This window comes from Sardina pilchardus, chromosome 1 (genome assembly GCF_963854185.1).
Source record: "Sardina pilchardus chromosome 1, fSarPil1.1, whole genome shotgun sequence".
NCBI lineage: Eukaryota > Metazoa > Chordata > Actinopteri > Clupeiformes > Clupeidae > Sardina > Sardina pilchardus.
In genome coordinates, this window is record NC_084994.1 from 5,049,451 (window position 1) to 5,064,115 (window position 14,665).

Below are 14,665 nucleotides of genomic sequence, written 5' to 3' on the forward strand. Positions count from 1 at the left end.
TCCAACCGTGAGCTATTTGGGGGAGAAACGACCCAGCTAACAATTTCTGGTTAGGAGAACGTTTTTAGAACGTTTTTTTCCTGGTTAGGAAAACGTTGCCTGAAAGTTGCGAAAGTTGCCACAAGGTTCCCCAGGAAAGTTTTCTTGACGAAAATACAACGTTTTTTTCTGGTTGTTTATTTTGGTTAGCAGAACGTTCTCCTACCCTTTAGGGAACTTTACTATATTTGGTTGCATTAACGTTCCCCTAACCTCCCAGCAACAAAGTGTAAAGGGGGAAAAAATATGTAGAATTATCGCGACATCGAGGCATGGCTCCGCTGTACACTCGCCGTCTGCGGCGACAGCCTATCTGCAACCTGGGAGAGCGAACGTCTCTGATGACTAAGGCAATGACATTATAGGCTATCACGCGCATGTAAATTCACTTACCATTAGCTGCTTGCTGAACTGCGACGAATACGGCTTGTTACCATTTTTAAGTGTCAGCTAAGTATTTAAATGCGGTTAGGTCTAATACTTTCTTGTCTACGGTGTCTTTTCCTATAATAAACGATTAGTCAGATCAAAACATAAGCAGAGCAGGCGCTAGCCTAACACACTGTTTCAACATTCAAAACAGGCTGTTTTTATTGCATCGTATGCCATTAAAAGTCCTCGGTTCAGAATTATGATGGATTTTGGTTTATTTTGTTTTAAATTGGGACTGGGAATTGTGGGATAGGCTGAGTGAACAGCACAGTAACATAGCTATAACTTGGACTACGTGTTAATATAAAACAATTCTCCCCCGAACATTGTGCTGTTTAAGATGCAGTCTCAACGTTTGAGAAAGAATTCATTGGAGTCCTCATCATCATATTTTCATAACAAATAAAGCTTTAAAAACATGAATGCATTTCAGGTGCCATTCTAATCGATTATGGATTAATCCAAAACTATTCGTCAGATTAGTTAGCATGAAATCGTTGTGTGCCTGCCTGGGACTATGGCTAGCTAGCTCTTCCACCCGGTTTACCCTGTACAGTGTTTTTTAAAAGCCTGTTGGACTTAATGGAACAAGTGCATGTGAAGAATGTGATCGCTACCATACAGCCAGCCTACGTGAGTAACTTTATCTCTGTGTTATCCAAATGTCTTAAAGTTAGCGAGGTTGAGTCTGCTAAAACACCAACACCCCACTTACGGACGCGAGATGGAAGTTTCTCAACCTAGCTTCGCTGGCCCCTTTAGCTGACGGGCTGGCTGGTCGGCCGAATATCAATCCAACAGAGGGGGGAAGAATAGAATAGGGCTATATGTCGATTTTGCAACAAATTATTCCGACTTTGCAGTGTGGCTGCTGGCCGTGTTCAATTGGAAACTCATAGAAACTCTGGGGCGATTTTCATCAATCAACCCCACGCACATAACCAGAGAATACCGATATGGTTATACAAATAAGATACCTAAAAACAACTAAGTAGCAACGTTGTGTGAAAAGAGAAATGCAACCAGAATATAACGTTTTTTTCTTTAGTTGTAATAACGTTCGGGAAACTTTGATAACCTGGAGCTAACGTTCTCTCCAGGGTATTAGAAGGTTACTGATAAACTAACCACAGGAGAACCAGCGGCTAACGTTATTTGCTTGCTGGGATTCAACCAGAATATAACGTTTTTTTCTTTAGTTGTAAAAACGTTAGGGGAACGTTATTTGTTTTGACAACCTGGAGATAACGTTCTCTAAACGTTATTAGTAGGTTGCTGAAAAACGAACCATAGGGGAACCAAAAGCTAACGTTAGTGAAAGTTAGCAGAACGTTAATTGTTTGCTGGGGAGAACGCGCACACATCCCGAATAACTTACACCTGGCTTGACATAGACGCTCCTGTTCATCCTGGATTGGCGTTAGTGAAACGAGTTTAGCAAGGATGACTAGAGAACGCTATGTCAAACCTGGCTTTATCGATTATCTTGGATGTCTTAATTCTGCTTTTGTGAAATACCCCTCTGGTTGTTAGGCCACGTGAGTGATAACATCAGTCCGATCTCACTTCCCCATCCCAACTCTTCAGTCTGTGGGATTGTGCCATCTAGTGGTCAACATGGAATCATGCTCTTAGGGGATCCCAGCAGCAGTGACACCAGAGACTCTGGGGCCTATTGCACAAAACTAGGATAAGGGATTAACCCGGGATATCTTGGTTATCCTGGCTCAATTTATCCGTGATCCAGTTGCACAAAAGCTGGGGCCCGTTGCACAAAAGCAGAATTAAGACATCCGGGATAAGTTACTGAGCCGCGATCACTGAATCCTAAACAAGAGCATACCGGCTGAATTGGTTGCACAAAGACCAATCCAGGATGAGCAGACACGGATTCATCAAGCCAGGTGTAAGTTATCCGGTGTATGTGCGCGTTCTCGTTTCTCCCCCAATAACTCGCGGTTGGAATAAAAAAGACGCGAAAAATAGCGTCTTGCACACAAAGTAAACAACCGCTTTTGATATAGACTAACAACGAGGTAAAGTTTTACTTTTTTGGATGGGGGATCATGATTATTTCTGTTACATAGCGGGAGTAGGTGTGGCAGATCAATTGAATGCAAATTTACGTATGCACCCACGTGTGTGAGAGCTTCCTTGTCTCGGCACGCAACGTCATTAGGAAGCGTTTTGCCACCGCAAAGATGCACAAAGTAATTTGCCTTAATAGCCGAATTAGTTCAAAACACCTTCGAATAATGTCCCCTCCACTTCCAATCAACTACTACAGCAGCCTATTCATCAAACATCTGTCAAAAAAGAAGCAAACAACGAGTAGGCTATGTTATTAATTATAAGGCCACCATAATTTAAATGACATCCATATGGTATTAGGCAGACATTCTGCTGTGTTTTGCGAGTAAATGCATGTTGCAAATAATATATAAATGGAATCTACAGCTCTTTAAAAAAAAATCACGTGGAGGTCTCATTTGAATGACAGCTAGCTGAACCAATCAGATAATGTAATTACCATTAGAATCAACTTATCTTGGCTGTGAGCCTGGTCAGGAGCAGGCTAGCTCCACAGAATAAATCGCCATGGTAACTTATACCATAACATATCCTGCAGCCCCCTATCCCGCTTTTGTGCAACTGGATCACGGATAAATTGAGCCAGGATAACCAAGATATCCCGGGTTAATCCCTTATCCTAGTTTTGTGCAATAGGCCCCCGGATAGGGGGCAGCAGGATATCTTATGGTATAAGTTACCATGGCGATTTATTCTGTGGAGCTAGCCTGCTCCTGACCAGGCTAACATCCAAGATAAGTTGATTCTAATGGTAATTACATTATCTGATTGGTTCAGCTAGCTGTCATTCAAATGAGACCTCCACGTGATTTTTTTTAAAGAGCTGTAGATTCCATTTATATATTATTTGCTACATGCATTTACTCGCAAAACACAGCAGAATGTCTGCCTAATACCATATGGATGTCATTTAAATTATGGTGGCCTTATAATTAATAACATAGCCTACTCGTTGTTTGCTTCTTTTTTGACAGATGTTTGATGAATAGGCTGCTGTAGGCTAGTAGTTGATTGGAAGTGGAGGGGACATTTTTCGAAGGTGTTTTCAACTAATTCGGCTTTTAAGACAAATTAAGATACTTTGTGCATCTTTGCGTTGGCAAAGCGCTTCCTTAATGACGTTGCGTGCCGAGACAAGGAAGCTCTCACACGTGGGTGCATACGTACATTTGCATTCAGTTGATCTGCCACACCTACTCCCGCTATGTAACAGAAATAATCATGATCCCCCATCCAAAAAAGTAAAACTTTACCTCGTTGTTAGTCTATATCAAAAGCGGTTGTTCACTTTGTGTGCAAGACGCTATTTTTCGCGTCTTTTTTATTCCAACCGCGAGTTATTTGGGGAGAAACGAGAATGCGCACATGCACCGAATAACTTACACCTGGCTTGATGAATCCGTGTCTGCTCATCCTGGATTGGTCTTTGTGCAACCAATTCAGCCGGTATGCTCTTGTTTAGGATTCAGTGATCGCGGCTCAGTAACTTATCCCGGATGTCTTAATTCTGCTTTTGTGCAACGGGCCCCTGGTCTGACTCTTTCTGAAAATAATCCTCCATAGAAAATATTTTGGTGACTTAACATGAGGGAGACCACACGTGGCTAAAGGGTCAAGACAATACACTTATTAGAGGCATCCTTTAGAGTTACCTAAACATAACTTCCTAATATCCAAAATCATTTGATGGCACATTACCTCATAACATGAGAAATGGTCCTTGTCTGTGCAGCCCTCTATAGGCGATTAACAACCTAGCAACTTTTTGTGTTCTGTAGTAGGAAGTAACCTCACTACCACCACTTAATAAAGAAAAGTGTGATAATGTGTCAATCATAATGTTGAAACTACATTTAGAATACCACCAGAGGAGCACTGAAAACCTTTGGTTTATGTGAAGCACATTGGAATACTCATGTCTGTTTGTCTTGATTATTTTTGTCTTCTGTTGCTGCATCCTTGTACATAAGAAACACTTTAAGGGGAGAACTGCAAACAAATGCATGCCAGTGTAGAGAGTGCTGAAGAGTGCCCCTAGTGGAGAGAACTGCAGACTGCAAAGGCATGCCAGTGTAGAGAGTGCTGAAGAGTGCCCCTAGTGGGGAGAACTGCAAACTGCAAAGGCATGGCAGTGTAAAGAGTGTTGAAGAGTGCCCCTAGTGGAGAACTGCAACTGCAAATGCATGCCAGTGTAGAGAGTGTTAAAGAGTCCCCCTAGTGGGGAGAACTGCAACTGCAAAGGCAGTGTAGAGAGTGCTGAAGAGTGCCCCTAGTGGAGAACTGCAAACTGCAAAGGCATGCCAGTGTAGAGAGTGCTGAAGAGTGCCCCTAGTGGGGAGAACTGCAAAGGCATGCCAGTGTAGAGAGTGCTGAAGAGTGCCCCTAGTGGGGAGAACTGCAAAATGCAAAGGCATGGCAGTGTAGAGAGTGCTGAAGACTTCCCCTAGTGGGGAGAACTGCAAAACGCAAAGGCATGGCAGTGTAGAGAGTGCTGAAGAGTGCCCCTAGAGGGGAGAACGGTAAAGTGCTGAAGAGTGCCCCTAGTGGGGAGAACTGCAAACTGCAAAGGCATGCCAGTGTAGAGAGTGCTGATGAGTGCCCCTAGTGGGGAGAACTGCAAAGTGCAATGGCATGCCAGTGTAGAGAGTGTTGAAGAGTGCCCCTAGTGGGGAGAACTGCAAACTGCAAAGGCATGACAGTGAAGAGAGTGTAGAGAGTGCTGAAGAGTGCCCCTAGTGGGGAAAACTGCAAAGGCATGCCAGTGTAGAGAGTGCTGCAGAGTCCCCCTAGTGGCAAACAGAGAAAATTCAAAGGCACACCAATGTGGAGAGTCAATTTCAGTTTCCCCTCTTTTTGTATACTGTTGGTAGTCAATTAGAAAAGCACTGCAAAGTCACATTGTTATAAGCTCTGCAAAGTCAACAGCCATTTTATTCTGTTACATTCAAAAATGAAACACAAACTTCAACTGGCATTCATTTTGAAACACAGACAAATGAAAGACATTATGATTTTAGATTAAATAATACTGTATATCCAGTGCTATGGTATGTTTTTTTAAAACCAAAATTGCTTGGGACGAGGCCATAACAAGATAGATGGAAGGAATATGCACAGAAGCACAAGACATATGCTCTATAAACACGCTAACATACACATGTACATGCATCAGGGTTCGTACACCTTTTTCATGGCCAAATTCAAGCACTTTTTAAGGACTTTCAAGACAAGTTTTCCAGTACCGAAATCGAGCGTGAACAAATCCAAAGCCCTGTTGTTTGAGGTCACTGTAGGACAAAGATCCAGAAAATTTGATACAACCTAAGCCGAATACAGAACCAGCAGCTATCATTAGGTTAACTCAAATGGCTTTGGGTTAACTGAATGGGGCATTGAAAATGAGTGTGCCCCATTTCATTAGTGTTTGCTGTTGCTCTATTTGGTCTATGTCATGTCAAGTTTCCTTGTTCTCTTACTGACAGCACTCGATGATGTTGAACAGCATAGATTGATTCACGCCATATTTCAGGAGTGTGATTGGCAAAGGACAAAAAAAGAGGAAAATATACCCAACACCCCCAGGAGAATTTTTTTGAAAAATAACCCCTTAAATGATGACATCAGATGGCTTTTATAAGAACTATTGATAAACTGTGATACATATATTTCAAACATTATAACATACTACAATATATATAAGTCTATAACTCATTTATAGCAAAGTAGCCTAGGCCTACTCAAGACTAAACCAGATATGGCTGAAATATGTAGGCTATCATGATCATTTTGCCAACAATGATGTAGAACCATAGATTTTCAGCTCATAACATGTTTTGTTTTCACTTAAACCAACATAAAGTTATAATTTTGACCACATTTTTTAGCATAGGCCTACTTGATAACATATAGCCTGCCCCTGTACAATATAGTGAACCATAGGCCTATTGATATTGATGCTGTTTGAAGAGGTTGCTTGATGATATTTAAGTTCCATAGAAAATCAAATTGCACCACTCCCTCTCCTTCCAAAGTAACATGTCCTACACCTCTCTGTTAAAGGCTATATCACTAGTTGTTCAAGTGCACAAATTAAATGGAGAGCTAGGATTAAAATTCAGACCGTGCCTTTAAATAGGCGACTTTTTTCATCTCAGCAAAATGCTTCAGTAGGCCATTTCCACAAAAAAATCAGCTCAATATTATGTGCAAGACTGATGTTTACCAAGCATGCCAACGTGTTAATTTCTTAGCATAAAGTACATACGTGTTCTCAAAGTGAGATGGCTATCCCGAAATATGTTTTGAATGACATGGGGCGCACAGAGGTGAACGGCTGGAAATACGCGTTCACCTCCGTGACAAGCTGTTAACTAAACAATTTAGTAGACCTAATATAAGGTAGACAGGTTTTGTGGCTAAAACGGTGAAAACCAGTAGGCTAGTCTGTCACAGCTAACTTCAAGCACAGTAGCCTAGACTAGTTTACACGCGCAGAAATTAAAAGTCAATATCGCCATCACGAGAGTCATTAGCGCAAAATCCAGACACGTCAAAGTGGACGCGAACGCGTGGCAAAGCCAACAACTTAATAAATGATGTCTTTTAAATAAATAATTTGAGCTTTACCGTTTCATGGCTTCTGCTAAGAAATAAATAGTTCACCACACACATTGAACTTGCATCAAACATTCATCAACACACGTCTGCTTTCACTTTCAATGAAATCCACTAGAGAACGGACAAGGCTTGCGGAGTGATATTCAATGAAAGAAGCACCAAACCCGTCGTCATTGTCAGCGGCCTATTATACAGCAATTTAATTTTATTTTCCTTTATTTAATAATTGGTCTATTGAGTCAGACTGCCGAGAAATATGTAGGCCTAGCACTTTCAAGCATTCACAAGCACTTTACCCAAAATCCAAGCATTTTTCAAACCTTGAAAACACCACATTAAAATCCAAGCATTTTTAAGGATTTCAAGCACCTGTACGAACCCTGATGCATATACACAGAAGCACAAGACATATGCTCCTCAACACACTAACATACACATGTACATGCATACACACAGAAGCACAAGACATATGCTCTATAAACACTAACATACACATGTACATACACACAAAAGCACAAGACATATGCTCTATAAACACTAACATACACATACATGCATACACACAAAAGCACAAGACATATGCTCTATAAACACTAACATACACATACATGCATACACACAAAAGCACAAGACATATGCGCTATGAATTTGGACTGGAATGACCAAGCCGTACACACACTCTATGGACATTAAAGGGATAATCCGGAGTGAAATGCACTTTAGAGCAATTTTTCGGACTATTGGGAGTCCATACGTTGAGTTGACACCAAAATCATGTCATTCGGATGTATTTTGAGAAAGTTCGAGCCCACCGTTTTTAGCCAAAACTCGTTAGCCTGGAAGTGACGCGGGCACTTACGTGGTAGTGAGTAGAGGGTCCCTAAAGCCAAACCGAAGTATCCCCACGTCTTTATGTGGTCGGATAGAGAGTCCAGAATAAATTTAATCGAGTCAGTACCTTTCCGGAAATGTCGCAGCTGCAGCTGACAACGCTTTAACAACACTTTATTAACATTTCCGGAAAGGTACGGACTCGATTAAATTCATTCTGGACTCTCTATCCGACCACATAAAGACGTGGGGATACTTCGGTTTGGCTTTAGGGATCCTCTACTCACTACCACGTAAGTGTAGTGTTGTTTGGAACAGTAGAAGAGGTATAAAAATAGTGTTTTGTAGCGGCGAAAGGACATGCCCGCGTCACTTCCAGGCTAATGAGTTTTGGCTAAAAACGTGAGCTCGAACTTTCTCAAAATACATCCAAAAGACATGATTTTGGTGTCAACTCAACGTATGTACTCCCAATAGTCCGAAAAATTTATCTAAAGTGCATTTCACTCCGGATTATCCCTTTAAGATAGAGGGCTGACCAAGCCGTACACACACTCTATGGACATTAAGATAGAGGGCTGACCAAGCCGTACACACACTCTATGGACATTAAAGGGGCACTTCACAGATTAGCATTAAGCTTTGTATCTTTAGAAAACCAGTCATGTTTTTGAATGGTCGTGCATCATTCCCTCAGTTTGCCTTGAGATGGGAGAAATACGGATTTCAATGACACCCATAAATAGGACTTCCTGCTGTCAATGATGTAAAATGATGATTTTTACATCATTGAAAGCAGGAAGTTCGACATTGAAATCCGTATTTCTCCCATCTCAAGGCAAATTGAGGGAATGATGCACGACCATTCAAAAACATGACTGGTTTTCTAAAAATACAATGCTTAATGCTAATTGGTGAAGTGTCCCTTTAAGTTAGAGGGATGACCAAGAGAGCGGAAGAGTGAGACCTGGATTCTGGCAGCAGTGTTATTTTCATTCATACAGCTTATGCTGTATAGCTATAACTACAAGAGGCATAAATGAATGGGGAGGAAAGAGTTGAACATTCATGATGAGTTGTTTTGCTCTTGATATGCAGCCATCCCTATTGGTCTAGTCAGACGCTACTTACCTGCTCATGATGGTATGAACACACCTTAATATGCTGATACAGAACAAGCCCAGCCAGTTCTTTACAGGGAGCGTCTGAGACTCAAGGAAATGACAAGAGAATAAAACTCAACACTGTACAGTAAGTTCTTTTGTTTACATATGAGTTGTTTGCAGTGATTGTTACATTTCTCTTGATGTTTGGGGGTATTTGTACATAACATGTGAATGTAATGTTTGTATGTAGTTCTATTTATGGCCCCCCTAATAATATCAGGTATATATGGACATGTATGAGTATTGAGATTGCTATTATCTCTTAGCTTAAACTGCTATTCATATTTTAAGACTGCCCTATTCAGAATTAGTCTACGATACATCAACTGAACAGTCACATTTTGGCCTACAATAAATGTTGTACTGTTGCGTAAGGTTGTTGAAACATTGCCACAGCAAATATGTGCTGTACCCAAAGGTAAAGGCCAACAAGATGGTATACGATGCATGTGTGTTGGCCTGTATGTTGTGATCACAGTGTGGGTCACAGATATATTATGATACTACTGTATATATGCATGTGTGTTGGCCTGTATGTTGTGATTACTGTGTGGGTCACACATATATTATATTGCTGTATGCCTGTGTGTTGGCCTGTATGTTGTGATCACACTGTGGGTCACACAGATATGATACTACTGTATGCATGTGTGTTGGCCTGTATGTTGTGATCACAGTGTGGGTCACAGATATGATACTACTGTATGCATGTGTGTTGGCCTGTATGTTGTGATTACTGTGTGGGTCACATATATAATATATTGCTGTATGCATGTGTGTTGGCCTGTATGTTGGGATCACAGTGTGGGCCACATATATTACACTATGCAGATATTAAACCATAGACACGCACATCAAACACAGGTGTGCACACACGCACATAAAAACACAAACAGACATTCAAGCATGCCCACACGCACGCACACACAAACACACACACACACATACACACACACACACACACACACACACAGGAAATGTTCCTTTCCTCAGGGTGTATATGACAGGAATGCATATTCATGATGAGATCAAATAGCTTTGCTCCAGAGAGTTTCCTTGTGAGTGAACCAGTCTAGCCAGTTCACTACACGGAGCACCTGACTGGAAATTTAAAAAACATTTATACTAGACAAGCTCAAAACTTTATATATATATATAAAGTATATATAAGTATATATATATATAATATGCACCATACAGGTGGGCATCAGTTTAGTGTTATATTATTGTACATTTGCTGTACAGATCTCAATGAGACTTGTCTGGCCAAATAAAGGATGAGGGGTAAATAAGTAGAATAAAAAAAAGATCAGCAGACTCATTTATCTAAGTGGCAGTGCTAAGACGAATGGGGAGTTGCTTTGCTCTTGATGGTATGAACACAATTTAACTTACTGAGACAGAACAAGCCCAGCCAGTTCTCTACAGGGAGTGTACATGAGCCCCAGGTTTAAGTAAAACTTAAGAATGTCCAGATTATCCATGAGATGAGTTTTAGCTGAAATGCAGTCCAAGTAAACCTGTATAGTAGGCTAATGCATGGAGCTCAAGTTGACAGGAATGAAAAAATATGCTAAGGAACACATACAAGTTGTTGCGAGGGAACACAAAAAGTATTGCGAGGGAACACAAAAAGTATTGCGAGGGAACACAAAACTTTTTGCTGGGAATGCAAAAGTGACCCAGTGTAACAAAGGTCATCTCTTCCCTCCCTCGATCACTCTGTGTTGTGTATTAAATGATGGATGGAATTTGTGTTGCTTTATTGCTCTGAGATTTTAGAGAAGAAAGAATTCAGGCATGGAACGAGCCAGGCGCATCACAGCTCCTCTGCCTCAGGACAGTTGCAACAGAGTGCTGCGCGACAAACACTGTCGCACAAGAAAAGACAAACACTGTCGCACAAAAGAATATTTTTCAACAATTATACAGTATGTGGCATACCTGAGATTTTAGGAAAGAAAGAAGTTAACAGAAACAGCTGTCTTCCTGACTCGCTTCAGTTTCACCTTCACCTTCAGGTTCAGTTTCAGTTCAAGTCATTTCAGAGACTTTTTTGTCTGACTCCACTATTTCTGACAGCGTTTTTCCTGAGACCTGACTCCGATCGTTCTGACAGCGTTTTTCCTGAGACCTGACTCCGATCGTTCTGACAGCGTTTTTCCTGAGACCTGACTCCCTGTCGTCTGATATCTGAAGCCTGACTCTGACTTTTAACTTTTCTCCTGATACTTTTTTGTCTGACTCTCTGTCTGACATGATTTCTTTTCATCTGATGTCTGAGAAATAAATGTGTAATTCCATAACTCAACATTGGTTTTCCTGAGACCTGATGCCTTCTCATCTGATTTCTGACATCTGAGGATGTCCTAAAATATACATTGTACTATTGTCGTGTTAGTCGCAGACACATACTGTAGGAGGCAAGCAGGTGTGTGGACAAGGAGATAAATCCTGGAGCAGTCAGTGAGACTGATGTGGCTAATATGATTTTGGGGTCCTGGATCAGTCAATGGGGCTAACATGGTTTTAGGGTCCTGGATCAGTCAGTGGGGCTAACATGGTTTTAGGGGCCTGGAGCAGTCAGTGGGGCTAACATGGTTTTCGGGTCCTGGAGCAGTCAGTCCCTGACCTTGACCTCTGACCCCCCGGGCCTATGATGACCGTACGCTTAATCCTGACCTGCCTATGATGCCAAAGACCTCCATCTGCACTGAGTAGAATAATGAATAACACATCAGTTTAAACACACTTCCTTGATCCCTTATACATTAACACATCAGTTGAAACACACTGCCTTGATCCCTTACACATTAACACATCAGTTTAAACACACTGCCTTGATCCCTTACACATTAACACATCAGTTTAAACACACTGCCTTGATCTCTTACACATTAACACATCAGTTTAAACACACTGCCTTGATCCCTTACACATTAACACATCAGTTTAAACACACTGCCTTGATCTCTTACACATTAACACATCAGTTTAAACACACTGCCTTGATCCCTTATACAGTACATTAACACATCAGTTGAAACACACTGCCTTGATCCCTTACACATTAAGACATCAGTTTAAACACACTGCCTTGATCCCTTACACATTAAGACATCAGTTTAAACACACTGCCTTGATCCCTTATACATTAACACATCAGTTGAAACACACTGCCTTGATCCCTTACACATTAAGACATCAGTTTAAACACACTGCCTTGATCCCTTACACATTAAGACATCAGTTTAAACACACTGCCTTGATCCCTTATACATTAAGACATCAGTTTAAACACACTGCCTTGATCCCTTATACATTAAGACATAATCTTAAACACACTGCCTTGACATTAAGGGGCCTCTGAGAGGGCTCCATCATAACAGCCTACCCTCTAAAGTCCTGGACACATCTGTCCAATATTGCATATGTTTCTGTTGCTGTGGCTTCAGTTAGAACACCATCTTCAACTGTTTTGTTTATAAGTTTGTTTATATTTGTGTTTGTATTTTACTTCATGTTGTTGATATTCTTTCATCATATTTGTTGTGTTTCTTCATCTTATCCGAGTGCTAAAAACAAAGATAGCGGTTCATGTTTAGCTACAGCTATAATCTACAGTATGCGGTGACACATGAAACAAGAGGTAAAGCTGCATATGTCTCATGTCCATTCCCAGAGAGCCTCTCCCACTGCTGCTAGGATGAGTGTCTCTCAGGAGAGAGAGGAGGCTGCAGGTCCCAGTAAAACACCCAGACCAGAGTCTGCAGCACACAGCTGTGTGCAACAAAGCAGCAAAGCAACACACTCTGGTGGAGGGTAAGTGAATCCACAGATGCAGTACACATCATAGCTGCCCCCACACCCTCTCTGTTCTCTGGTGCATTGGTGCCTCATTGTCTGTGTTTGGAATCATTTGGTGCCTGTCTGTGTTGGCAGTAAACTTGTAAACTGCACAAATGAATCCAAATGTTCATGGAAGCAGCAGTTGAAAGAGAATTCAACAGCAATAGTGGACATTAGACTGATAATACCATCACTGCAAGTTGCCTCCACTGCTGTGAATCTTTTGTAGTTTTGTGTTTGTGTGTGTGTGTGTGTGTGTGTGTGTGTGTGTGTGTGTGTGTGTGTGTGTGTGTGTGTGTAGTGCTGCAGTTCCCCACCAAAATGCTAGAAGTGGCAAACTCCATCTGCTATGTTTTCATTGAAATGTAATGTGCCATTTTATTGCTTAGATTCTGTACAGACAAACACACAAACTATATTCTGAGAGCCTCGCTATTCTAACAAAAAAATGTCTGTGATGATAATTTGTGTGGCATATGACATCCAGCTTATATTAGCCGCACACGCACACGCACACGCACACACATTTAAGAAATAAGATGAGTTAAGATAAGTAAATTGAAGAACTCATAGCTTCTCATCAGTGTCAAAGTGAAAGTTGTAACCTGCTCCTCTAAGGATGAACACAATGTAGACATGTGTGTTTTAATAATACAACAACATATAGCTTATTTACTCAGTGAGTTGATGTTAATAAGTTTCTTGTGTCTCCTTATGTAACCAGCCCACAGATACACAGACCTCCATCTCCAGTGCCCAGCTGTGTGTCCATGAAGAGTGATCAGTCCAAGGGTAATATGCCCTTCTTCAGCAGTGAACCAGTTCCATCAGGTCTAGAGTGAGTAGTTATCAGTCTTTATTATATGGCTCTCTAGAATGTTGAGGGAGCTCCCATTCACTTTGAATGGGCCTCTCAACGTTCTACCGGTCCGTTATATCTGCATATTGACCGCTCCGAAGGTATAATGACCGCTGCCAATGGCAACGGGTTCACTCCGCTAGTTGTTGCGGAAGCCACGAAACGGTAGCCAAGTCATTGCTAAAGACACATTGAGATAAGTTGATTTTCTCGTTTTGGCAAGTAGCCATATAAAAAGCGCGATAATGTATAGAACGCCGGTCATTATCTGAAAATAATTCCCTTCAGGACGAAGCAAAACCCCTCCGCTGCGCGTCGGGGTTCTGTCCGTCCTGTCGGGAATTATTTTCCGATAATGACCGGCGTTCTATACATTATCCCTTACGTAGTTTTTATAGGCTACACGCCATTTAGAAATGTTACACACACGCACACACACACACACACACACACACACACACACACACACACACACACACACACACACAAGAAATAAGATGAGTTAAGATAAGTAAATTTAAAGGAATTACGCCACCCAAAAATGAAATTAAGCTAGTCTCGGTCACCCCCAGAGTTAGAACAGTGAAAAAAAAATGGTTAAAATCCGTCCGGGCATTCTCCTGCTTTGGGAGCAGCGATTTTAGCTTTAGCTTAGCACAGTTGCTGTAGATGAAGGGTGTCAGTGAGCACGTCCTCCAAAAAAGTGACCGAGACGTCTACATTTTTTTCTAAATATATCTTCGGAGCCGGAGCAAAATCGAACGAGACTATTACCTGGGCA

The 14,665-nt window shown here is 41.4% G+C and overlaps 1 protein-coding gene across 1 annotated transcript in view; it reads left to right on the forward strand.

The window, feature by feature from the left end:
• Positions 1 to 9,213: 9,213 nt before the first annotated feature.
• LOC134077510 (NACHT, LRR and PYD domains-containing protein 3-like) overlaps positions 9,214 to 14,665 on the forward strand; it is a 16,342-nt gene continuing 10,890 nt past the window's right edge. Inside the window, exons 1-3 of the mRNA XM_062533205.1 lie at positions 9,214 to 9,261; positions 12,859 to 12,998; positions 13,750 to 13,863. Of these exons, the coding sequence (XP_062389189.1) occupies positions 12,883 to 12,998; positions 13,750 to 13,863 (230 nt within the window). The 5' untranslated portion in view covers positions 9,214 to 9,261; positions 12,859 to 12,882. The remainder of the gene's footprint in view (positions 9,262 to 12,858; positions 12,999 to 13,749; positions 13,864 to 14,665) is intronic.